The sequence below is a fragment of the Lolium rigidum genome, chromosome 1 (assembly GCF_022539505.1).
Source record: "Lolium rigidum isolate FL_2022 chromosome 1, APGP_CSIRO_Lrig_0.1, whole genome shotgun sequence".
Taxonomy (NCBI): domain Eukaryota; kingdom Viridiplantae; phylum Streptophyta; class Magnoliopsida; order Poales; family Poaceae; genus Lolium; species Lolium rigidum.
Window position 1 is genome coordinate 247,419,746 of NC_061508.1, and position 25,847 is coordinate 247,445,592.

Sequence of the window (25,847 nt, forward strand, 5' to 3'; positions counted from 1 at the left end):
CGGTTCCATTTTACGGGTTCCATTTTACGGGTTCCATTCCGCGCGTTCGTCACAACCCACGTTTTCGGTGAACTGAACTCCCGCTTTTCGGTTTTCGTTTTTCGGTCGATGCTCTAATTGGGGTGCAAGTAATGGACCTGGAGTAGCTTGCCATGGGAAGGACCACATCATGACTTTCTGTTGTGTACGCGTCACTGAGGCACTGTATCCTCTGTAATCAGGCAAAACACAATTTGAACAGTCTTGTAGTCCCTAAACTGGCTAATGTCTCCATGTAAAGACGTACTGTATACCTGTGTACTCCCGAATAGGAGTATATGTTACAGAGGAGAAATGTGCAACAGCGACAATGTCAAGTCGCAAGTAATTCAGCGGTTTGAAGAATATAAAAAGAGGGCGAAACCCAAAGCAGATGTCATACCGGGTAGCATAGGTATAGATAAATAAATGTTTCAACAAAATCATGCTCTCTAATCCCTTTCTTTTGAAGCTCATAGCAAAATGTAAGGATTCACATCAGCAGTTCAGCACATCCCAATTTATATACCAAGAAACAAGTTTCACTCAATAAGGACAAGTTTCAGATATGTTTTGCTCACTGCTAGCATATAACCCATTCTGAGAAAAGAAAACTTTCACCCGCTATAGAAATTCCATGCATGGTAGTAAAACAGTTCTAAAAGCGGCAACGAGCACCAATTCTCAGATCAATTGCAGTTTGCAACAATGTTTGTTCAGGCTTTAGTGGAAAGAATGGAAGTTCCTTCAAATTAGGTACTGCAGACTTTGCTGGAAGATCTTATCAACCACAATGTTGTAGGCCTTTTCCGTAGGATGAAAGCTGTCCCAGAAAATATAATCGTAGACATTTGGACATGCGGGTTGGTATTGGATGAATATTGCTGCATTTAGCACTGTGCTGCCACAACATCCTTCAGTTACCTCCTTGAAACCTGTCAAATGAGAAGTTTCACAGCATTCAATATTAAAGTGGCATGGCACATGTGTATTAGCACATAATCCAAAAGTAGAAGATACAAACTACTTTAAACATTTCATACATACCACCTCTGTGCCAATGAATAAGGCTTATATTTAAGTCAAATTGCTAAAGTTTAACCAGGTTTTCAGAAAAAAATCATTGACATGTACAATCCACTCACTTCTTCCTGTTACTAAAGTTCGTCTAAGTTTTTGTAAGCATACGACAATAAGAGGTTAATAATGTGCTGATAATTATCTGTTAATATGGTTTTATTGCATCTACTCAACATATATAAGGGTTGAGGGCATAATATACTCACCATAATGGCCATGTCGTTTAATGAGATCAAGCACATTGTAGTATATATCTCCATAAGCAAACCTTGAGTCTTGAATATGCCTTTCTGCATTAAGTCGATCAATTTCCTTTGCTATTTTAGAATTGAATAGTTCTGCTGCTTGATTCCGCAATGGATCACATTCTCTTGATCCATGTTTTCTTTGTGAAGGAACACATCCAATTGGTGGAATGCCAACGAATCCAATCTTCTTTGCACCCATCTCATTTAATTTCTGTAAAGAAAAATGTATGTATTGAAGTCCATTAGATACATATGAACTGGTGGAATTCCAATTAATAAGAAGTATATGAAGAAGGAAAGTAAACGTAAATGAGAGTAAATTATTATGATTTACTTGATAGTTATAAAAATTCCTCGGCTAAACTCTTTCAGAGAAGTCAATGCTATGCAAAAAGCCAATGATGTACTAGTAAATTTGAAGACACATAAACTATATTTGTCATGAACCTAAAGGGAAACTACAGATACACTAAGGAAGTAATGGTTCATAAGGTATGAGTATAATGGAAATATCTGAAACTTGAAATGTTTGAAGATTAGAAGAATCAAGTTATCTGAAGAGAATGAGGGTCAACCGAGGTTTAATAGAACACCTACAACTCAAAAGTTTCCTAAAGGCTGAGAGTTTGGATTATAACACTTACCACAGTAAAATTAACCGCCGATGAGACGAGAAATTCAACGTAGGAAGGAAGGTCATATTGATGCTGCCTCAAAGGAAATGTAAAATAATTATTTACAAGGTCATTGCCCCCCATGACAGTAAAGTAAACCCCTTCTGAGACGACACGTGTCATCTCCTCCTCTCCGACCAACTCCTTGAGTTTCTCCTTATAATCAAGAAACGATTCAAGTTGCCCGGTACTGGTTGTAGCAGTCTGAAGCATAAGAAATCAGTATGCATGAATCCTCACAGCGGGCTTAGTTTCAAGTGAAAATCAAAAGAAATATATTTCAGGAAGGCTAATATGAATTTCTTACCGCAGGCACCGAAGTGAAGGGGTCATATCCACTGCCTCCAGAGGCAAATGCGACACCAGTGAGTAGGTCAGTTAGTTCAAGATCATTTCCAACATACGGAGGCAACAGCTCCTTAACTCCAAACCTAGAAGCTGCTCAATCAAGTAGAACAAACTTCAATGGAGGTGCATGTTAATAAAAAAAATTGAACAAGGGTAGGGTGGCGAGCACCCTAATTTTCATTCAACTCATAGTGCAAGACATAGGAGAACATGGACACCATATTACAATAAAAAGTTGGTGAAAGACCGTGCTTGAACTTTTGGAGGTAAGAACAAAAAACTTCGTGAAGATCATGTTAAAACTTGGTGAAAAAAAACGTTCGAGGTTATGATGTTGAGCCTAGTAACATAAAAACATAGCATACCTAGCATGTCTCCAGGGACCTTGCCGTTGGAGAACCTCCCGGTGGCCTTCCCGCCGGGGAAGTCCTGGCCATACGGCGGGAAGTTGGCCTTGGCCTCAGTGATGCGGTGGTTGTTGTTGCCGGGATCAACCATGGAGTCGCCGAACATGAAGACGGCCGAGATCTTACCTTTGCCCGTGCCTGCTCCATTGGCGAAAGGCAGAAGCACTGTGAGTAGCATGCACAGGAGCGCTTGACCAGGCATTGCTTTGCTTTGTACTACACTAATACTCCACTAGACTTCTGCTTTGTGTCATTGTGTGTGTGTGTTTATCAGCGCCTGACGCAGGATGGAACATAACGCGGGAGATGCCTTTTTATACTAGCCAAATTCAGCGCGTACGGTTGGTTGGAAGTTGCATGCATTAAGTAATTTCATCCTTTTTTCTGTAGCATACGGAAGCAGGCTAATAGTCCCAATTTGCTCCGTCGATCAATGGGTGACTCGTGCCCACCGAATATAGAGCACTTGCGGTATCGACCCATGCTGCGGCTTCATGGCTGCAGCGCCGGCTACTGCCGCTCGGCTGCCAGACGGTGTTAGAGCATCTCTAACAGAGCCCGTAAAACACGTCGGAACCGTATTTTTTCGACCGATTTACGGCTTCGGATCAAAAGTGGCGCAGAACAAAGACCGAATTCGCTGTCTGACCCGAAAAACTTTTTTAGGGGTCTGAAATTTTTTAGACTCGACCCCTACTAATACAGATCGAAGGGCGGTTTACAGGTCCAAAACTGATCGGATTTCTCACCACTGTAGCGCCGCCGTCCGTACAACCACCTCCAGCCACTGATTTCTGGCTGATTTCCTAAAATTGTGCGACCACACCTAAACTCATGGCTGCAAACGGGACGCGCGGCGAACGGACACAGCAAGACATGACCATGGCGGGGCAGCAAGCAGGCGCGCAGCGGCACGGCGGCCAGCAAGCGTGCAGCAGCGCGGCCAAGCATCAGCAGCTAGCAGCTAGCTGCGTGAGCGCGCCAAGTATTAGCAATGCATGGCAGGGGCCAAGCATTAGCATTAGCGTGCGGACGGCCAATCAGCAGCAATCACGGCCGCGTCCGGCCGTGCCACTCATACCTTCCTCCCAGCTTGGTTCTTCAATTCCCTATACACCACCATCCTAGCTTAACCCTTAAGCTCGCGGCTGCAGCCAGGGGCGCGGTCGTCGGCCCGCGCGGGGAGATCTAGGCAGCGGCGTGGATAATTCTTGTGAAGAAGAAGATGATTTTTCGAATATTCCTTTTTTCAGTTTTGGTTTACAGGGTCAGTTCTGCGCCAGCCGTTTTGCGACCCGTAAATACGTTTTCGAAAGACTGAACTCGAATTTTTGATTTGCATTGGAAACAATTGTGTACCGTACTATAAGAATGTGGAGTAGAAATCCTAAAAGAAAACTTAAAAATGGACCCACCAAGATTATACCACAAATATGCTATGCTCTTATCCTCTTTCTCCTCCCCTGTAGGCTGTAGTGGAGAGAATGATCCAGCGCTGGACCCTGTAGCATATTCATCGCCATGCCGAATTGCCGATTACTTTACCCTAGGTGACGACTGAGCAAATCCATAAAACTTGCCCCATTCCCCATCTGGGCTCCTACAAAGCAACAAGTGAAGAAAAACAGAAACCAGCAAAGCAACAAGTGACAATTCTCTGGTCGGGCTTGCTGTGCAAGTGCAAATGCTGCAACTCGTTGGGCTGGCCCGAGAGCCTAGGGCTGGCTATGCATCCGTGGGCTGAAAATTTGGAAACAATTGTGTACCGTACTATAAGAATGTGGAGTAGAAATCCTAAAAGAAAACTTAAAAATGGACCTACCAAGATTATACCATAAATATGCTATCTCCTCTTATTCCCTCATAAAATAGAATACTACCTCCCTTTCGAAATAACCGAAGTTTTAGGTTTGTCATGCAGTCCATCGACAAGTTTTCTAGGTCTGAGTTTGTGGGAGAGGAATCTTTTGTTCCTTTAAAAACGGTTAGCACGAGAACTCTGTGAAGAAAGACATATGCGATGACCCACCGCTAGCCCCGTAGCGTGGGGAAAAAAACTCGTACGCTTCTCCTTCATGACCTAATCTTTAAGGTCAGGAGCGAATCAGGATCCACTAGCCGAAGCCGCGTTCCTTCATTCCACTTCTTCTCCTCTCACCTCTGAAGTTTATATTCTCCCACCATCTACCTAGGGTACGACCCCTCTTACACCTCAACCACCTAACCTATTGAAGGCGTCCTCCAGTTCCTGGACGAGCTCCTCATGGTGATCGAGCTCCTATATCCGAGGTCTGGTCTGGGAGGGCAAGAAACTATTTGGCAACAGTGGAAATGAAGCTACTGGAGGCTGCAACCAAGCGGGAGCTTCGTAAAATCTACTTTATTGGGGAGGGGTAGCGCCTGTATTAGCGATATGCATTGAAAATATTGTAACTTTTTTTATCAAGTGTGGTAGTTAATCGGGAAAATACCTAGTAATCGGACTTTCGGACTGATTAATCGGGCTAAAGGATTAACACAAGAGATTAATGGTAATCGACACGGTCAAGCCCCTAGTAGCGATTAATCGGTCTAGTAATCGTTGAATCGGCCTAGTTTTTTAACAGTAATCATAGCTAGGGTTGCAAAGCGGCGTCCACAAACAACTATCCCACATCCCGCAAACAAAACACTAGAGCAAATAGAGGTAGTGATTGGAGGAGATTTAAAGCACCAATATTGCAAATAGCTAACCCGCATCCCGGCCCGCTTGACAGCCTAGTCATACCTATATCCTGGCAGATGCGGCAACTATGACATCTGAACAGCTAGATCCAATTTTTTTTTTTGACACGACTAGAATTGATTAAACCAAAGCTAGCAGCTTTCATTCCCATACAGTCTCATCATTTTCGTACATAACATCACACACATCGTACTAGAATAATCATAGTAGTAAGATAAGCCTCCGAAAGCTCTCAACATCCACACTAACTGATAACAAATTCGTGATCTCGCAATAGTTCCTCCACACTTGATTTCCCCTGAAGAATCAATAAGCACAACCCTTTCTTACATGTTTGACAAACCATGGCCTTTTCAAAAGGACAAAACAAATACTCGTTTTAGACATAAACATGAATGGCCAAATCATCAAAGCGCATGTGACTACTCACTAGCAAACCTTGCAATTCTAATAATATTTCTTCATATGCCCGTAGAGAGTGAATTTCTTCACATCAGGTCCCGTAAATTTTGCTGAAAGAGTTTATCAACAACAATGTTGTAGGCCTCTTCAGTAGGATGGAAGCTGTCCCAGAAAATGTAATCGTGAACATTTGGACATGCAGGACGATTTTTAATGAATATTGCTACATCTAGCACTGTACTGCCACAACATCCTTCGGCGACCTCGGTGAAACCTATATACAGGAAAGTATGGCAATATTCAGTAGAAAATTGTGATGATACAGACATCTTAATTAGCACATGTTCCTTAACACTATGAAAAAACCCATATTACTAAATAAAATATAAAACAAATGTAAACATTTGTATACACTATATAATTTTATCAGGAAGCCTCTTGCGATGTTGCATTACATTGTATATAGTTTTGTAAGATTACGACATTTAAGATGTTAACGTGTATGGCTATTTTTTCCCGTTAATATGGTTTTGTTGCAGCACTACTTTGCAGTAATAATTTATGGAAAACTATAAATAGTAACCAAGGATAAAGTGAGCACTCACCGTAGTAATTAGGTCGCTGAATGAGATCAAGTAAATTATTGTACATATCAAGGTAAGCAAACTTTGAGCCTAGAACAATTTGTTCTGCATTTAGCCGATGCATTTCCTTTGTTATTTCAGAGTTGAATAATTGCGCTGCTTGATTCCTCACTGGCTCACATTCTGTTGATCCAAGCTCTCTTTGTGAAGGAGAACATCCAACTGGTGGAATGCCAATGAACCCAATTCTATTTGCACCCATCTCATTTAATTTATGTACATGAGAGTAAGACCAATGCTAAATTTCTCTACATATATGAAATTAGAAAATATAGGAATAACACATATCAAAGTAAGAGATTTTTAGTTATTTGTGGTACCATAATAATTACATTACATGCCTATATACATGCTGAAGTTCTCTATAGAGGTAGATGCTATACAAACTCTAAAAATTTAATAAATTTTACTATATGTAATGCATCAGGAAAGTAATGGCGGTGTTGTTTGAATTTGAGGAAATATGTTAAACTTTATAGTTTTAAAGAATTTATGAACACCAAAACTTTCCAAAAAAGGGTGTCAAACAAGTTCTCCAAAAAAATATGATGTCAACTATTTATTAACAAGTTCTAAGTCTTGATTATAATTCTTACCATTGTAAAGTTGACGGCCGAAGAAACAAGAAATCTTATGTACGAAGGAAGGTCATATTGATAGCGCCTCAAAGGAATTTGTGAGAAATAATTATTTGCGAAGTCATTTGCCCCATAGACCGTGAAGTATATGCCTTCAGATATAACACGTGTCATCTCCTCTTCACCGACTAAAGCTTTTAGCCTCTCCTTATAGTCATGGAATAACTCCAGCTGTCCGGTACTTGATGTAGCACCCTGAAGGGCAATAAATTAGTGTTTACAAATTATCGTATCAATCTTATAGTTTTACGTGAAACAAAAACGAAATATATACGAACATAACTATATTGTGAGATGCATGTGCTATATTTAGTTACCGTGAGTACCGAAGTTAAAGGATCGTATCCACTGCCACCTGAGGCAAAGACAACACCAGTGCCTAGGTCACCTAGCTCAAGATCCTCTCTGATGTACGGTTGCAATAGTTCGTTAACTCCCAACCTGGAAGCTACTCGATGAAGAAATACAATATCAATAAGTTTTCGAGCTGAGTAACACTATAGTGATGATGTATAGACTATATTCCTCATGACAATAAAGGCTCCTTTGAGTTTCAAAGGATTTGTGTAGGATTGAAATCCTATGAAAAATTTCCTTCGGAACTCGTTTGATTCATATGATCATGCTCAATAGTAAATAATCCCATAGGAATCTTGTAGAGTAATTTTTTTTTATAGAAAAGAACATTAGGTTAGACCTCATGAAAAATTTCTTCACCACAATCAAAGAGAATTCATCTTCCCATAGAGTTCAGCTAGACATGGCATTTTAATCCTATAGGTTCCCTATTCCTACACCTTTCCAATCATTTGAATCAAACAAGACCTAAATAGTTTAAATTTGTAAAGCTTGACCAAAACATAGTTCTAAAGAAATAACTCGTTTAGGGAATAAAACCGGCATAGTTAGACATTTGGATGTGTTAAATTTTTATTTAATTGTGGTAATAAGAATAGCTCAGAGACAATCTACGGGTTTGAAGTATTATTTTGAGTTGGATGGAGTTGATAAATTGAAGAAAACCTCGAGGTGGCCAGGGTCAGTCAAAAGCTATCTTCGTCTCCCACCTCGAGTTGATTGCAAAATATACTCAGTTCATGAGAAGTGACAACTCCATGCGTCCCTGACGTACAAAGCCTGTACACGCAGCGACAATAATTATGCGTGCACGTACGCATGCGTAGTGTGCCTCTGGCTTATCAAAACACAAAATCTACGTCCTTTGATCATTGGTTCTCGTGTTCAATGGTAGATAAATAAAGGTGCATGGGATCTACTGTGTATGTTGTTAATGTTGCATCTGCATTATTTCTTGCCTCGCGTGCTGCCAAAAATCATTATATTTTGTCATATTTTGGATATCACATACAGATTGAAATTCAACGAAACAAAGTGATTTCATACACTCTAGGTACCATGCACCCCAGAAAACCCCTCTGGACAAAAGAAGTGCTAGTACTATGGCTTTGCATTCAATGGTAAGGAAAGTAGAGAAGGCGATACTCTCTTCGTAGCAGTTTAAAGGTGTATTGTACGTATTTCAAGTAAAGATTTGGCTACTAATTTTATCAACAAAATATGAGATATACGCCATAAAAATTATACCATAAATGTATATTTAAAATAAGTTTCCAGTAATATATTTTTGTCATATATCTCTTAAATTTTGTTGATCAAATTTATAGTCAAAGTTTTTTCTCGAAATGTGCAATACCCCTATAAATCGGTATGGAGGTAACTATGCACATACTCCATCGATGGATGAAAACCGAGCCCGACCGAACAACATATGACATGCGAGGTAATTAGGCCGAGCATACACTAGCGCACGGACCAGCAGTCCAGCACACCCTATGCACGTAAAAAATATCAGTAATTCGTAAAACAATTAAATGTTTTTTGGTTCAAGTTTTATACTCGCATAAAAATGTTTGCCATGGAATGATTTTCATTGTTTCCTTGGTCAAAGAAATAGACTTGAAACACGCTATATATAAGTACTATTCACCCTATATTCTAGATTTTTTTTTGCTTTGAAGTTAATAGGAATCATTTGTTGGCCAACCATTTTTTATAAGAGTGAAATACTTGATAATTTCTGATCTCTAAACAGATTTGGAGTTTTTTATATTTATTTGAAATTACTATATATTTTTCGCATATAGGGTGGGAGGCACCCAAAAGCCAAAAAAATTCCGGCCCGAGGTAAGGCAGGCTAACTGCATTCAATAAGCAACTCTTGTGTTCCAAATATATTAGATTTCTATTTTTCGAGGAACTATTAAATGTTTTTTTTTCGACATGTAAAAATGTACAAAGTGTTTAGACTTGGGACACCGAATTAGTGTCTCCTGACCTGCATCAATTCTAGTCTCTAGACCAACGGTCCGAAGACTTTAAATTTGCCGCCCACGGTACAAAGAGCATTCTTTTGAAACTTACAAACTTCAAAATCCAAAGTGTTTTTTCGTGCCAAATTTAGCCTCCAACTTTTGTTTTGCGAAAAATTTAGCCTCCAACTAAACATGCACATATCAGTGTAAACAAAAAAAAAGTACTAGCATAATAAACAACAAATTCAGTTGCCGCCGGCCGGTCGGTACCTATTATGTCCCCAGGAACCTTGCCGTTGGAGAACCTCCCGGTTGCATTCCCGCCGGGGAAGTCCTGGCCGTAGGGCGGGAAGTTGGCCTTTGCCACCGTGATCCTGTTGTTGTTGTTGCCGGAATCGACGGTGGAGTCGCCGAACACGAAGACGGCCGAGATTTTTCTTTTAGCCGCGCCTGCTGCTGCTCCATGGGCGTGCGGGAGAAGCGGCGCCGTCAGAAGCAGCAGGTAGACGAACTGGGGCGCAAGGCTAGCGAGGAGGCATCGGTAAGAAGATGCCATTGGTGTGCTCTGCTCAGCACTGATGGTGCTCTGCGTGTATGTGTATCGTTCCTATAGCGGGGGGTATTTATAGCTGCGGGCGATACGAAGTGCAAAAACATCCACTTCCTCCAATCAGAAAACGACCAAAGTTAGGTGTACCAAATACCCGAAGTTAGCCTCCAACTAAACATGCACATATCAGTGTAAACCAAAAAGAAAACGTGCCCATACATATGTTTTGAACATTTTGGTGTTGTTATAAAAACGCGCAACAAAATTAGATCAAACGAAGAGCGAGAACATAGATCTTTACATGAAAAAAAAACCCAAACAAGAAAAATCACGAAACACACGATGGCGTATCACTATAATTGGGAGGAGTAGTAAAATACACGAGGGGACAAATCATCTACGTGCTATCAATATGGTGGAACTCTCTCAATCTATTCTATGACTATCTGGAACTATATATAGGGGCGAACAACTCTCTTTCTTGGCCACGAGGCAACGCAAGCAGCGAGGCGCTTCAGCAGATCCACCGCCCACTTGCTCGGCCACGGCACCAGCACCACCACCGCTCTCCCGTCCGTCAGTCCCTGGCGGTCTCCACCAGCAGTAGATCCTCTCCTTCGCCTCTACCGGTCGCCTCTGCCACCACTGATACCAAGCACGAGATGGGAAGACAACGATTTTTTTTACTAGGTTACACGCTCTGTTGTTTCTGCTCTGATAATCTAGATAGAAACGTGAAGTAATATCAATAGTACTACTTCAGGTCAACGGTAGGGGCAGTCCCAGTGCAGCTCGGTCGTGGGTTTTAGTCCCTGGTCGAGCGTTATTCCCTATATAGGTAAATTTGGTAGAAGCACTAGCCAAATCATTTACCGTATGGCCCGCCTGGCCTTGTAGCATATGTGCCCCAATTCGGTAGAAGCACGAGCCAAATCATCTAGCGCATGGGCTTTCTATCCCTGTAGCGTATGGGCCTATTCGGTAGAGGACAACACAACAACCGAAGAGTGGAGGAAAACATAGCATCTCAAGATAAGGTTGGGCTCTCACAGATGGCAAGTGGACTAGGACACCGGGTCCCACATGTCAAGCTAGTCAAATAAGTAAATTAGTATTCACTGTCAATGCGTCCGACATGTCAATGAGTTCAAACCAAGTGCTAAAAGTGATACGAAGACGGAATGCATTAATTAAATCTGCCTTCATAAGGATCAGTGAATCATCAGCAAAAAATAAGTGTGATTCTGATGGTGCATTTCTGCACACATGTACTCCTTCAATGCCACGAACCTCCTCTTGATGAGCCAGTGAACTTGAAAGACCTTCTGCACAAATTAGAAAGGAATAGAGGGAGAGAGGATCCCATGTCTCAAACCTCTAGATGGAATAAAACCCTCCATCTCTTGATCATTGTACCTTACTTTTATATTTGACACATCTGACACAGGCCAAGAGGTCCACAAACTGCCGATGAAAACCCAAACGGAGTAACCTATTCTCTAGGAAACCCCACTGAAAATGCATGGAGCCCCCATGTGTGGTTTTGGTAATTAATGACAATCCCTATGGACTAATGGTTGCATTGAGTTATATTTGTAGGAGTTGTCCATAGGCAATGCTTAAACCATGGGTTGGCTTCAAGGTTGCAATAAGAATAAATTGATGACGAATATTAAGTGTTAAGTATGTCTTGAAGATGAAGATGAAACGACCCTCAAATTTAACTTCAAGACATCAACATGATAAAGAATAAAGAAATAAAGTGCAAGTTCAAGATGAGCCATCTCGAAGAGATCATTTGCCAAAGAAGAAGCTCTCCCATGGTTGATTATGGGGGAGAAATCCACAAGATTTCGTCAAGCAAGTACAATAAAGAAAGGCGTTCCATCTTGTTGCGATCAAGATCGTCATCATCGAGCTCAAGAGGAACGCGTAAGGTTAAGGTTTGCTCTTGATAGGGTTTCTTTCTTACTGGACTCATGGTGTAGTTGGAGACCGATTTATAGTTTAGTTGTCGCACTATCAAGAGGGCTCTCGAGTGAGTAACTCGATCGTATCGTTCGGGGAGAGCTCAAACCGTTGCATCCTTGCATTATCTTTCTTGGTTGTTATTTGTATCTTATCCATGTGGTGTTTTAGAGCTTGTGGTTATTATCATGACAAGCTCTAGTTCATCAAAAACGGATTCCGTATGATTTAGTTGTTGCGTTGTCGATACAAGAGTTTTTCTCGGTTTCTCATATTGAGAGGTTTCACTCTAAAATTCATAGAAAATCATCCCCCACTTGTTTCCATATTTCCAACAAAATTAGTTTTGTCTCGGTTGGATTTTCCAAACTCTAGATATTCTAGTTTTAAGTTTGGCTTCGTTTTGGATTTAAAGGAAAAGGAAAAGGGGAGGCAGACCGACATTACCACCCTTGCTGGGCCGACAGTACCGCTCGTCCCACTCTGGCACTACCGACTCCAGCGCGACAACACTACTGGGCCGTCGAGGCCGGCAGTTCCGGACCACGCCCTAGGCCGCCCCGCGCCTCCCACCCAACTTGCCTCGCTCCATGCACACCTCGCTCGCTCGCGCGCTGGAGCCGCTCGCTGCCTGGCATCGCGCGCCCGCTTGGCACCCGCGCGGCTCCTTCTCACTCGCTCCCCAGCTTGCTGCTGCTGGCTTCTGTGTGGGTGGTAGTACCACCCCTAGCAGGCCGGTACTACCGTCCCAACTCGGGCCAGCCCCAACGGGAATATTTTTTGGCAGCTCTTCTTCTCCTCTCGTTTAGGGTTAGTTCTTAAAAACTTCTGCTCTCCTCCATTGCTAATATTTAAGAGCTCTCTACCTCAAATCCCTCTATGATTCTTGCTCAAATTTGAGGAAAGGGGAGAGGAGACCTAGATCTACAATCCCACCCATCAAATTCCCCTCTTTGTGAGGGAATATCTAGATCTAGCTCTTGGAAGAAATTTGGTGTTTCTCTTCCTATTTGTTCTTCCTCTCTTATTCCCCCAATAGTTTTTATAGCTTTGTTGGAATTTGGGAGAGAATAAATTGAGCATATTTTGTGGTGTTCTTGCCATTGCATTTAGTGCATCGGTTTGAGTTCTCCACGGTGATTCGTGGAAGTAAAAGTAAGAATGTTGTTACTCTTGGGTTCTTGGAACCCTAGACGGATTTGAGGCCTTTGTGGAGATTTCTTGGGAGCCTCCAATTAAGTTGTGGATGTTTGCCCCAAGCTTTGTGTAATGCCCGGTTTCCGCCTCGAAGGAAATCCCTTACTGGAACCGTGACATAGGCCTTTGTGGTGAGGGTCATCAGAGAATAAGGCGAGGCCTTTGTGGCACTCGGTGTGTGGTGTGACTACCATATCTTGGGGTAAGGCCTTTGTGGCGTTGGTGTGCATCGAGCAACCACACCTCAAGGTGAGGCTTCTTGTGGCGTTCGGGAGCACTAAGCCACCACACCTCTCCAACAGAGATTAGCACTCGCAAGAGTGTAAAATTCAGGATAAATCATCGTCTCCCGCGCTCCTCGGTAATCTCTATACCTGAGCGTTTTTACTTAGGCACTTTACTTTGTGATAGCCTTCGTGCTTGAAGTTATATATATATCTTGCTATCACATAGTTGCTTATCTTGCTTAGCATAAGTTATTGGTGCACATAGGTGAAGCATAGTATATAGGTTTTGGGCTTGACAAAGTAAACACTAGTTTTAGTCCGTATTTACTAAGCCCATCAAAGAAAAGTTTTTACCCGCCTATTCACCCTCCCGTCTAGGCAGCATATGTGTCTTTTCAATTGGTATGAGAGCAAGGTCTATCATCTTAGGCTTCACCGCCTTTAGAGTAAAAATGTCGGCTACATGATTAGTGCACGATGAAAATTTGAAAAATTTGCACGCTTAGTCATTTTCGGAACATTGACCCTCATATGGAGCAAGTTGTAGATATAGGTTTTTCTCCTCCTATAGATTCGCAAAATCTATCTTTAGAAAATGAGAAAAATTTATATCTCAATGCTCAAGCTTCTAATTTCGTGTGGATGCTTCGATAGATGTAGGTCTTTTTTCATTCTTACCTTTTTGGAGAGCTCATGAGTTTACAGTGTTTAGATTCGGGACGCATAGTTAGTGTCTGCTGACCTGCGCCAATTCTACGCTCCCAAAAATTTAATGTCGCTGCCGACGGTACCAACTACCAAGCGTAAACACATGAACACCAATCTAATTCCTTCAAGCAGAAAACGACCAAGCCTACGTTTACCATGCCTAATTTAAGGCACGCCACAATCTTCTAGATATGTGTTTGGTTTGATCAAAGGCTTCCCATATTTTTACCGCACATAAACCCAGCGGTCTGCAAAAGTTATTCAGAAGTGTGGTGCTGGTTTTCTTGGCCACACTGTTGTGTGTCAACTCAACCCTCACTTCATTTAAACTTAATTAGGTGTGCCAAAGTTAGCCTCCAAGACCAACATACACATATCATTACTATAAAAAACATACACATATAGCTGTTGTGATCATTTGGTGTACCCCCGGCGGATCCGTACCTATTATGTCCCCAGGGGATTTGCCATTGGAGAACCACCTGGTGGCATTCCCATCAGGGAAGTCTTGGTTGTAGGGAGGGAAGTCGGTCTTGGTAGCCGCAATCTAGTCATTGTTGTTGTTGTAGGGCTATCTGGAAATGTAACGGGAGAACAAAAATGCCATTTGGAGTCTAATGGGTACCAACGACTAACGAAGCGAATACGCAAAATAATTGACAACGATCGATCTTACATGTCATACCTACCTCTGGCGGATGCAGCAACAATATATCACATCTGATCAGCTATATCCAAAACATGACACAAATATAATTAATTAGATCGAACGAACCAGATTCATTCCCATATGAGCACATAATTTTCATACATTAGATAGAGCGCATCAGCACTAGAATAATCATAGTAGTAAGATAAATAATCAACATCCACACCAAGGAGAACAAATTCCTCATCTCCCAACAGTTCCGACACACTTGATTTCCCTAGAGGAGTCAATAAACACAACACTTTCATATATGTTTGACAAACTCTAGCCTTCTCAAAAGAACAAAATAATCACTCCTTGTAGAAATATACATGCTTGGTCAAAATAATCAATGCGCACATGAGTACTCACTATCAAATCTAATTGCAATTCTAATAATATTTATTCATATGTCGGTACATAGTGCATTTCTTCACAGCAGGTCCTGCAAATTTTGCTGAAATAGTTTATCAACTACAATATTGTAGGCCTTTTCGGTAGGATGGAAGCTATCCCAGAAAATATAATCTTGAACATTTGGACATGCAGGATGATTTTCAATGAATATTGCTGCATTTAGTATTGTACTGCCACAACAACCCTCAGCGGCCTCGTTGAAACCTATATAGAGGAAAGTTTGGCAATGTTCAGTACTAAATTGTGACAATGACAACATCTTCATTAGCACATTTTCCTTAACACTGTAGAACAACACATATCACTCAATAAATTACAAAAAAAATGTAAATATTTGTATACAACATATTAGTCTACCACGCAGCTCTTGCATTATTGCATTAACTCACTGGTAGAAAAACAGGCTTTCGTAAGGATAGAAAATTTAAGATGTTAATATGTAAGCTTTTTAATTTTCATATGGTTTTGCTGCAGCAGTACTCTGTAGTAACAATTCATGGAACACTCTAAATAGTAACTACGGATAAAGCGAGCACTCACCATAATAATTAGGTCGCTGAATGATATCAAGCAAATTATAGTATATATCAAGATAAGCAAACTTTGAGCCTGGAATAGTTTGTTCTGCATTTAGCCGGTGCATTTCCTTTGTGATTTCAGAGTTGAATAATTGTGCCGCTTGATTCCTCAATGGCTCACATTCTCTTGATCCAAGATCTTTTTGTGAAGGGCAACATCCAATTGGTGGAATGCCAAGGAACCCAATTTTCTTTGCACCCATCTCATTTAATTTCTGTAAATAAGAGTAAGACCAATACTAAATTTCTCTACATATATGGATATAGAAAATATAGGAATAACACATATCGAAGTAGGAGATTGTTAGTTTTTTAAGCCAAAATTGTTAGTTATTTATAGTACCATGATAAATTTCATTACATGCCTATATATATGCTGAAGTTGTCCATAGAGGTAGATGTCGGAGTGGTCTTTTGGAACATGGGAGCAGATGCTCCTATATTTTGAAATGCATCTTACACACATTTGAATTTATTTAAAAATTGGAACAAAAAATCCGCACATACATCTTCACATTCTACGCGCTTACAAAATTGTTTCATAAAAAAATAACTTATCATGTGACATGTGTAAAAGATAAAATTTAGTGCTTATAATAATGCTTTTCACAAAATAAACTTTCTGTTTTTTACGTAGACCACAATGTTTTTTGGTTTTTCGTGAAACTTGAGAAATACACATATATTATGGAGATGTACACGTAAATTTTTTTGTCCAATTTTTTTGACACTTCAAAATATGATTTTTTGGTAGAGGGAGCATACGCACCCGGGAGCCGAATTGAATTTCCGTAGATGCTATACAAACTTTAGAAATTTAATTTATTTCTAATGCATTAGGATACTAATGGTGTTATTGTTTGAATTTGAGGAAATATGTGTTGAACTTCACATTTTTGAAGAATTAATGAACGCAAGAAATTTCACAAAAAGTGTATCAAACAAGTTCTCCTATAAAATATGACGTAAACTATTTATTAACAAGTTTTGAGTCTTGATAATAACTCTTACCATTGTAAAGTTGACGGCCGAAGAAACAATAAATCGTACATAAGAAGGAAGGTCATATTGATGGCGCCTCAAGGGAATTATTGAGAAATAATTATTTGCGAAATCATTTGCCCCATTGACGGTGAAGTATATGCCTTCAGAGATAACACGTGTTGTCTCCTCTTCACCGACTAAAGCTTTTAACCTCTCCTTGTAGTCATGGAATAACTCAAGCTGTCCGGTACTCGATGTAGCAGTCTATAGGGCAATAAATTATTGTTCATGAATTCTGGTAAAAATCTTATAGTTTCATGTGAACAAAGATATATATTCCAAGAGAACTATATTGTGAGATGCATGTGCTATATTTAGTCACCGCGAGTATTGAAGTTAAAGGATCATATCCACTGCCGCCTGAGGCAAAGACAACACCAGTGCGTAGGTCACCTAGCTCAAGATCCTCTCCGATGTAAGGTGGCAATAGTTCCTTCACTCCCAACCTGGAAGCTGTTCGATGAAAAAGTACAACATCAATAAGTTTTCGCTCTGTGCAACACTAGAATGATGATGTATAGACTTGAGGGCTCCTTTGATTCGTAAGAGTTTCAAAAGGTCTGTGTAGGATCGAAATCCTATGGAATTTTTTTCGGAAGTTGTTTGATTCATATGATGATATCCCATAGAAAATATCCATAGTAAAAAAAGTCTAAATGTTTTTGGAATGAAAGACGATAAAGTATTATACTCATATAAAAATATTCACCATAGAATGCCTTCATTGTTTCCCGGGTCAGAGAAACAACATTGAAATTAATGCCCCATGTATAAGTACCATTCCCGTTGTATTCGTCATAAATTTCTTTTTTTCCTTGAAGTGATGAAGTCAATGGAAATCATTTCTTGGCCAGACATCTCTATAAGAGTAAAATATTTGATCATCTATTATTTCCAAAAAAAAATCAGAACTTTATTTGAAATTACTAAAAAAATGTGCATATTGGGTGCGCTGGCACCCAAGAGCCAAAAATTCCATTCTGAGGTTAGGCATTCTAACTGCATTCAGTAAGCAACTCTTGTATCCATATATATTTGATTTCCATTTTTTTGAGGAACTGTTGGATTTTTTTTGCATGTAAAATGCACAAAATGTTTAGATTTGGGACGGCGAATTAGTGTCTCCTGACCTGCATCAATTCTAGACCAATGGCGAAGACTTTAAAATAGCTGGCGATGGTACAAAGGGCAAAAACATGAACGTTAATCTACTTTTCCTCCAAGCAGAAAACGACCAAGTCTAAGTCTATCATGCCTAATTTAGCTCGCCAAAATCTTCTAGATGTGTGTTTGGTCTAATCACCGGCTTCCCATGTGGTGCTGGTTTTCTTGCCAAACTGTGTGTTAACCTACACTTCACTTAACCTTAATTGGGAGTGACAAAGTGAGTGTAGACTTTTGGCTCCTGGTCACCAGTGCACCCGGTGGACAAATTTTATTTGAAAAAAATCATGCACCACACTTCCAATTAAAACAATCACGCATGCATATTTAAATATTCATAGCAATCAGACGAAGTTTCAAGAGATATTGCTGATATGTGCATGAGTAACAAGTGGGAGTCAAAAAGGAAAATTTAAAACTGTAGAACTTGGCCACACTTCTTATTTTTTACAAGTCGCATTAACTAGAATTATTCTATGCAAATCTATACCCAAAATAACATTTAAACTACTATGTGTGTATTTTTTTGGTGATTTCTTTTGACAAATGTATAAATTTTATTTTCTGGCACCAGGAGTGCCCAAAATCCAAAGTGGTTTTTCGTGCCAACGTTAGCCTCTAACTGAACATGCACATTCCACTTTAAAAAATAAACATGCAGATATCAGTATAAACAAAACAAAAAAAGCACCGCGACGAGTGATCCCTATATATATTTAAAATATAAAAAAAACATATTTATAAGTTTCAACAAATATTAAAAACAATTATGGACTTCGTCAACGATAAACATGCAAAATTATTTTATTACGTGCTACACAAAATTGATGATTTGAAGATGTGATACTTAGAGCCACGTTTTTGTCACTTTTGTATAGCTCAAAATACACATCTTTTTCAGTTGACAGTTTGCACGTTTGTCGTATACATCATTGGCTACATAATTATTTTCATATACTTATTTGAAATTCAGAAATAGGATTTTTCGATTTGAAGAAAAGGGATCATTGGTCTCTCTATATTAAATAATTCAAATACCACAAACGTGCTTGCACGCTAGATACCAAAATATTTAGCATAAACAACAAATTTATTCCTCCGGCCGTTCCGTATTACCTATTATGTCCCCAGGTACCTTGCCATTGGAGAATCTCCCGGTTGCATTCCCGCCGGGGAAGTCCTGGCCGTAGGGCGGGAAGTCGGCCTTTGCCGCCGTGATCCGGTCGTTGTTGTTGCCGGGATCGACAATGGAGTCGCCGAACACGAAGACGGCCGAGACTTTACTTTTAGCCGCGCCTGCTGCTGCACCATGGGCGTGTCGGAGAAGCAGCAGCAGGTTGACGAAGAGGAGCGCGAGGATAATGTGGAGGCCTCGGTAGGAAGACGCCATTGGTGTGCTCTGCTCTACTCTGCACTGATGGTGCTCTGCATGTACATGCATCGTTCCTATAGCGAGGGTCTTATAGCTGCGGGCGGTACGATCAAAGTGCAAACGTATGAGCAGAAATTCACTTCCTGCAATCAGAAAACGACCAAGCCTAAGTTTACTATGCCTAATTTAGCAAGCCACATTCTTCTAGATGTGTGTTTGGTTTAATCACCGGCTTCCCATATTTTAGCCTCCTCAGCAGTTTGCAACGGTTTGTCAGGAGTGTGGTGCTGGTTTTGTTCGCCACACTACTGTGTCAACCACTCAACCCACACTTCACTTAACCTTAATTAGGTGTGCCAAAGACCCAACCTTAGCCTCCAACTAAACATGCACATATCAGTGTAAAAAAAATTCGTGTATCTCTCTTAGGTGTAGATTTTGATGGAAAACACCAGCTTTTGAGTTGGTATTGGAACAAGAGCTTCCTTTAGCACTAATAGTTAAATGAGAATGTGAACTAAAACTACTGTTTTTATTTAAATAGAATTGATGTGCATACAATCTTTTTCATCCGATGTCAGTACGACAATTGCTCTGCTCCGTTTGATTGTTACACAAAACCAAGACATACACATGGCTTGATTTGAATATGTGAACGTCGGACATGGCTTGTACTGTACGTATAGCACTTCTCTATGTAAAAATATATACAAGTTATGTTTAACATTTTCTAGGGTTGTTTAATAGAAAAAATAAATAATATGTCAAACTTGTCAAAAATATTTTTCTTCAATGCAGCAATATAAGGGTATATAAAATTGGGATAAATAGGATAATTTAATATACTCCCTCTGTTTTTATATACAAGGCCACTATTGCATTTGTAGATACCCAAAAAAATGAATTAAGAAATACCACAATAAATGAGCATGTGGGGGTCTCTATATCTATGGCTACATGCAAACTTCACATTAATAAGTACCATTGAAATCTAATCAATTCTTACTGAGGAAATATAATGACCATGTACTGCCCCCATCCAAAATTGTGTTGCATATAATTTTTAGTCAAAGTCAAGTTTCTTTTTCTAGTTTGACCAAATATATATGAAAAACTATCAAACATCTATAATATTAAATTTATATTACGAGAACCATCATGAAATATATTTTCATGAGGTATGCATCAGATATTGCAAGGATAAATATTTTTGTCCTTACACATGATCAAACTATACAAAGTTTGACTTTGACTAAAAATTATATGCAAACCATTTTCGGACAAAGGGAGTATAGATTAAATTGTATATTTTAGTAGTGGCTTTGCATTCAAGAATCGGAGTGAATACTAAATTAAAATGGTACTCTTAACATTCCATGAAAACTCCGACTGTGAAGTACCCAAACAAGTTTTGCAATAATTCCATATCTTTTTTTTTTCTAATTTATATTGAACAATGTCTTCCTTTAAAATTAATAAATAGGAATTTGAATTAAAATCACCTCATGTTTTGTAAACGTATTTATATAACATTTCCTAGAGCTATTGAATATGAACAAATGAAATGATATGTAAAAGTTGTTATAAAATAGAACTTTTTGTTCCAGAGTCATATCATGGCTATATAAGCTTAGAATTAATAGGACAAGTCAATATGCTAATCTAAAATTGTTCATGGTTCACAAATGAACTATCTCCCGTGGAGTTCTTAACTTAGATTGTAAACCTCCTAAACCATTTTTTTTAATAATTTGACTTATTTTTAGTTGATATTCTAATCAACTAGGTATTTATTTTGCATTAGTAATGAGGAATGAGAATCAAAATCATCACGGCCGGTTAGGTAAACATAATTATTTACCATTTGTAGGGCATCTTAATAGAAAAGATAAATGAAATGATATCAAAACTTTTCAAAAAAATAAAACTTTTTAGCATAGAGACATAGTATGGGTAGATAATACTTGAATAAATACAACAAGTTAATAGACAGGTTTAAAATATAATTGAAAATGGAAGGATAAAAAATAAGTTTGTGAGTCTCCAGCCTATGACACTCGCCAAACTCTATAATATGGCCAAGTGTCCGGTATCAGACGCTAGACACACCCTTCGGTTGGCCAAATTTGGCCTACCTGGGCAAAAAATTAATCCTAGGTACTCCCTCATTCAGCCACCACACCTGCCCCGCACAACACCTTCCATGCATCTCACACCTCCTAGTAGTGTCAGATCTATGTAGTGGCAAAACTGGGACATGGCCCGCCCAATTTTAGAGCAAAATACGACGGCCTAACACACTATGTTTGATCCACTTGATTCTATTGGACTCTTCTTTAGAATGACCTGCCCACATTTTTCTCTGAAGTTCCGCTACTACATCCCATCACCACCTAGCCACGCGTCCCACCTCATCTATGTTGTCCCGCGCCTTGCGGTTCCCGTCCCATCCCCTCCTCCAACACCATCTCCTCCGCTGCCACTTCAGCCTCTCCCTCGTCCACCCAATCACGTCGTCTCTAATGGTGCCTCCACTAGCCAATAAGCACCGCCATTGCCACCTGGTCTTTCGCCATGGCCCAAGATATCTCCACTCTCCTATGTGGCAGTAATGTGCCCCAATAACCCTCAAGACGACAATCATAGTGATAATTATGGGCTTAGAACATGCCCATGTTCATTGCATATTTAAATATGGATAACGTGCTACTCTATGGTATTTCCTTTCATGTCTAAATATGTTGTATATCTTAGCATATTTTTATGTTAGCTCGGTAAAACATATAGAAGTTTGACTTAAGAAAAATGTAGAACTTCAGTTATTTTGGAATGTAGGAAGTATATATTATATATTTGTACTAATTCAACACCGAGGGATGACCGGCACTGCTGTTCAGGATGACCGGCACCGCCGCCCAGGTGCCGGCACTGCCGCCCATGTCCACCGGCACTACCGCCCTACTACTACGCCTGAGGACGACAATACTTATGCCCCACAGGCGCCGGCACGGCCACCCACTACAAAGCATCAAATCTAAACCCTTTATCCCTTTGTATGCCTAAACTGCCCCTCCTTAGTGGCTCCCTATATATAGGCTCCCACCTCCCCCTTCATTAGGAAAGGAATGAACTTGAGAGAATTAGGCTCATGCCTCCACCATCCCTTTGGGATTGGGGAAATCCCCTCCTCTCTTAGACACAAATCTATGAGTTGTATCAAGGCACTCCTTATATGATTAGTCTCTCACACTTGTGATTCTACCACCGGTCTCTCACTCGTGTGATTCTACCGATCGTATACCTATCTTCCTCTTGGGGATTCTACCGTGTGTCTTTCTCTTGAGAGATTCTATCGGGATAGTGATTCGGGCTATCGGGAGTAAACCGGAATTGTACCGGGTTGTGTTGCGTGCGTTCACCGTGTTCTTCGCCGTGTTCTTCGTGTTCATCCCTCACCCCTCTTGTTCTTGGTCAATCCGTGAGATCTGGCAACCCACGTGGCCTTAGGCCCCATCATATGGTATCACACTGATACAAGTGAGATCCAATGAGTGGTTTTGCCCGCACACTTCGACTACACAAGATATCTCAATGAGAGCACATCGACACTTTGATAAGGTGATCTCCTTCTACTTGCGCCCTCTTCCTAAATACATTGAACTTTGGCTACGCTTTGATTGCTCCTTTGCTTTTCTTGTGCTATTCATAGGGCTCTTGACAAGTGAAGGGACATTCAAGCGTTGGTGTCATCTACCTCCTCTACACATTCATGAAGACTCATCGTCGAGGACGACTCTTTTTCAAGTGGGGGGAGATGATGCAGCCCGACCTTTCGGTCTCCACCGCATCATGTACATCTACGACAAGAACCACACTCAAGGCCGAGGTCACGGAGGCATGTAAGAGAAGAAGGAAGAAGAGCGCCCGAGGTCGCCAAGAAGAGACGGCGCACGAAGCACGACTGCTAGGCCGGATTATCCGCCCCACTAAGGCCGGACAATCCGCCCCCCTATGCGTCCAAGCCAATTCGGGCCAAGTCCCATGTATCCCTATGTATGCCTAAACTGCCCCTCCTTAGTGGCTCCCCACCTCCCCCTTCATTAGGAAAGGAATGAACTTGAGAGAACTTGGCTTATGCCTCCACCATCCCTTTGGGATTAGGGAAACCCCCTCCTTAGATTATCATATCTATTGTATCAAGGCACTCCTTATATGCAATGGTAAGGAAATCGGTAATCGTTAACTGCTGTTGACTGCCAAAACCCACCGGCGGGCAGCGGCCTTGTCAACACTGTAGAGCCGGGGGGAGCCTAGAGCTGCGGCTGGCTGAGACCCCTCCGAGCGACGGCCCGCAATGCTATTCTGGTCACACGCGGCGTTGCGAAGTGCAGGGCGTGCCACCGACCTATACCAGGTCGGGAAGGTGATGAGATTGCCTCGCTTAGTTTCTGCGGGGCATACATGTAAACGTTAAATACGAGCCTCGATCGGCTCTCGGGTTATCTCGTGAATCGGCTCAAAGAGCCGATCCACCCATGATCCGTACGGGGTGTACGAATACTTGGTGGTCCTGCTTGATCAAGATGAAGCTAATGAGATCTACGACGATTTAGGGTTTTCACCACATAATCGGATCATCCTACTCCAGGTTGGGCCGGATGGCCACGCACGGTGCTCGTAAGCCGATCCTAAACAAGGCCAAAAAACCAACATGAAGTTGATCCTAGGAACATCCCGTTTAGGACTTGCGAACGCCACCCTACGTGCCACGGGATCCTCCCCCTTTGTAAGGCCAAACTATTGCGAGATATTAAACTAATCCTTGTAGAACAAGGAGCAATCGTAACGGATCAGATCTACTAAATAATGATCAAGCGGGGTGCCGCCCCACACCTGAGATAGGCGTGAGGACGGCTAGATATGCAAGGGCTGCACTACGTAAGCATGCTTAAACGAAGAACAATGCTAACCCTAACACATCTAATGATAACTACGTTGCTCGCCATCAAAAGCGCTTCAGTACGAGCAACGCATGAACAACGTGGGGCTTGTGCTGCCTAGATCGCAAGATGCGATCTAGGCAGACATGTCGCTTACCGATAGAAACCCTCGAGATGAAGGAGTTGGCGATGCGCCGAGATTGGTTTGTTTTTGGGGTTGAACGTGAGTTGTTGTTTATTCCGAAACCCTAGGTACATATTTATAGTCCAGGGGACTTTCTAATGAGGGCGTGCACTAAACCGTGCACGACTAAGATTCTATCTCTTATAATAAACTACTAAATAAAGATACACGGGCAATTCAGCCCAAGACCCTTCATGCCGAGCCGCCTTAGAATCCTTCCACGAGGTAATCTTCCAAGCCCGGCCCACCTCCGGATTCGTCTAAAATCTGGTGATAACACATGCCCCCTGGTTTTGGAAATAATATTTCCAAAATCATTATGTTTTCCCTTCGAGAGGTCACGTCGTAGCGGAAGCGAGCCGTTACGGCATCCGTCATCATTATGCCACTGTCTTCTCGGCTTCTCTAAAAATCCGACAGACTTTAGCATCGATCCCTTGGAAGTTGTAATGGCATTAATCCTTCACCAGATTCATCATTATTTAACCGCGCCGACTGGTTAGCTCTCTCTCATATCCTCTATTCCATCCCAGCTATCGGCACCAAAAAACCCTCTCCTCCTGTAGCAATGTCTTCCTCTTCCTCTTCTTTCTCAAAACTCTTCCCCCAATCTTCGCCGAAGAAGAAGACCGAGGGCAGCCTCCACCCCGCAGTGAACCCCTTCTCCTCCGACAAGGAGGAAAAAGAAGGAGAAGCAGCGAAGGCCAAAGCCTCTCCTTCCGCCCAGCTCCCGCCGAAGAAGCGCCCCCGCATGTGGGTGGACAGCGAGGACGAGGATGATGACGAAGAGGAAGAGGAGGAGGACGACTCCTCCTCCTCCATCGGGTACCCGCCGATCAAGCGCTTCCGCTCCTGGGCGGACAGCGAGGATGATGATGACGAGGAGGAAGAGGCTCCGGCCAAGGGCTGGGGCAGCGGCGACGAAGAGCTCCCACGGGAGCGGCGCCGACGACGTCGACGGCGGCGATGGCGAGGACAGCGACGACCGGTAGTATAGGACTAGTAGTAGCAGTGCACTAGGCACCAGATCCCTCTTTTGAGAGCCATCGGCTCTTTCTTGTAAAGCCGCTCCTTGGAATTAATGAAATTGTTCTTTCCATTTATCCTTTAATCGCTCCAATTTCATTCCCTCCGTTTGCCAAGTTAAGACCGACAGCAGCGCGTCGGACTTCTTTCCTTTCTTGCAGCAACAGCACCGTCCAAGCCCTGTACTAGGCGTCGGCTTTACCTTCCCGGTTCTCGCTCGAGACGGCCATGATGCGGCCGCGGCCGAGGTAACCTCGATCGGCTCCC

At 41.5% G+C, this 25,847-nt stretch overlaps 3 protein-coding genes across 3 annotated transcripts; all 3 read right to left on the reverse strand.

Annotated features, from left to right (window-relative positions):
* Window positions 1–607: 607 nt before the first annotated feature.
* LOC124683460 (GDSL esterase/lipase At1g20120-like) lies at window positions 608–3,143 on the reverse strand. The gene is made up of 5 exons (XM_047217967.1): window positions 2,734–3,143; window positions 2,328–2,458; window positions 1,991–2,224; window positions 1,305–1,557; window positions 608–953 (listed from the first exon to the last, which is right to left on the reverse strand). The coding sequence occupies exons 1-5, from the start codon at window positions 2,975–2,977 to the stop codon at window positions 766–768; spliced, it is 1,050 nt and encodes a 349-aa protein (XP_047073923.1). The 5' UTR covers window positions 2,978–3,143; the 3' UTR covers window positions 608–765.
* Window positions 3,144–5,988: 2,845 nt separating this feature from the next.
* Window positions 5,989–10,073, reverse strand: LOC124657221 (GDSL esterase/lipase At3g43570-like). The gene is made up of 5 exons (XM_047195811.1): window positions 9,788–10,073; window positions 7,502–7,632; window positions 7,143–7,379; window positions 6,667–6,784; window positions 5,989–6,176 (listed from the first exon to the last, which is right to left on the reverse strand). The coding sequence occupies exons 1-5, from the start codon at window positions 10,071–10,073 to the stop codon at window positions 5,989–5,991; spliced, it is 960 nt and encodes a 319-aa protein (XP_047051767.1).
* A 5,215-nt stretch (window positions 10,074–15,288) lies between these two features.
* Window positions 15,289–19,448, reverse strand: LOC124683461 (GDSL esterase/lipase EXL1-like). Its single transcript, XM_047217968.1, has 5 exons — window positions 19,175–19,448; window positions 17,217–17,347; window positions 16,862–17,098; window positions 15,972–16,065; window positions 15,289–15,476 (listed from the first exon to the last, which is right to left on the reverse strand). The coding sequence occupies exons 1-5, from the start codon at window positions 19,446–19,448 to the stop codon at window positions 15,289–15,291; spliced, it is 924 nt and encodes a 307-aa protein (XP_047073924.1).
* Window positions 19,449–25,847: the final 6,399 nt, after the last annotated feature.

Bases quoted from the DNA above. Each gene is read 5' to 3' on its own strand.
- LOC124683460 (XM_047217967.1), bottom strand. From the start codon at position 2,977: ATGCCTGGTCAAGCGCTCCTGTGCATGCTACTCACAGTGCTTCTGCCT. The intron at 2,459-2,733 runs GTATGCTATGTT...TTGATTGAGCAG, and splicing joins GGTCCCTGGAGACATGCTAG to CTTCTAGGTTTGGAGTTAAG. The intron at 1,558-1,990 runs GTAAGTGTTATA...TTTTCTTTACAG, and splicing joins CGGCGGTTAATTTTACTGTG to AAATTAAATGAGATGGGTGC.
- LOC124683461 (XM_047217968.1), bottom strand. From the start codon at position 19,448: ATGGCGTCTTCCTACCGAGGCCTCCACATTATCCTCGCGCTCCTCTTC. The intron at 17,348-19,174 runs GTAATACGGAAC...TTCATCGAACAG, and splicing joins GGTACCTGGGGACATAATAG to CTTCCAGGTTGGGAGTGAAG. The intron at 16,066-16,861 runs GTAAGAGTTATT...TCTTATTTACAG, and splicing joins CGGCCGTCAACTTTACAATG to AAATTAAATGAGATGGGTGC.
- LOC124657221 (XM_047195811.1), bottom strand. From the start codon at position 10,073: ATGGCATCTTCTTACCGATGCCTCCTCGCTAGCCTTGCGCCCCAGTTC. The intron at 7,380-7,501 runs GTAACTAAATAT...ATTGCCCTTCAG, and splicing joins CTTTAACTTCGGTACTCACG to GGTGCTACATCAAGTACCGG. The intron at 6,177-6,666 runs GTGAGCCAGTGA...TCCTGTATATAG, and splicing joins AGAGCTTGGATCAACAGAAT to GTTTCACCGAGGTCGCCGAA.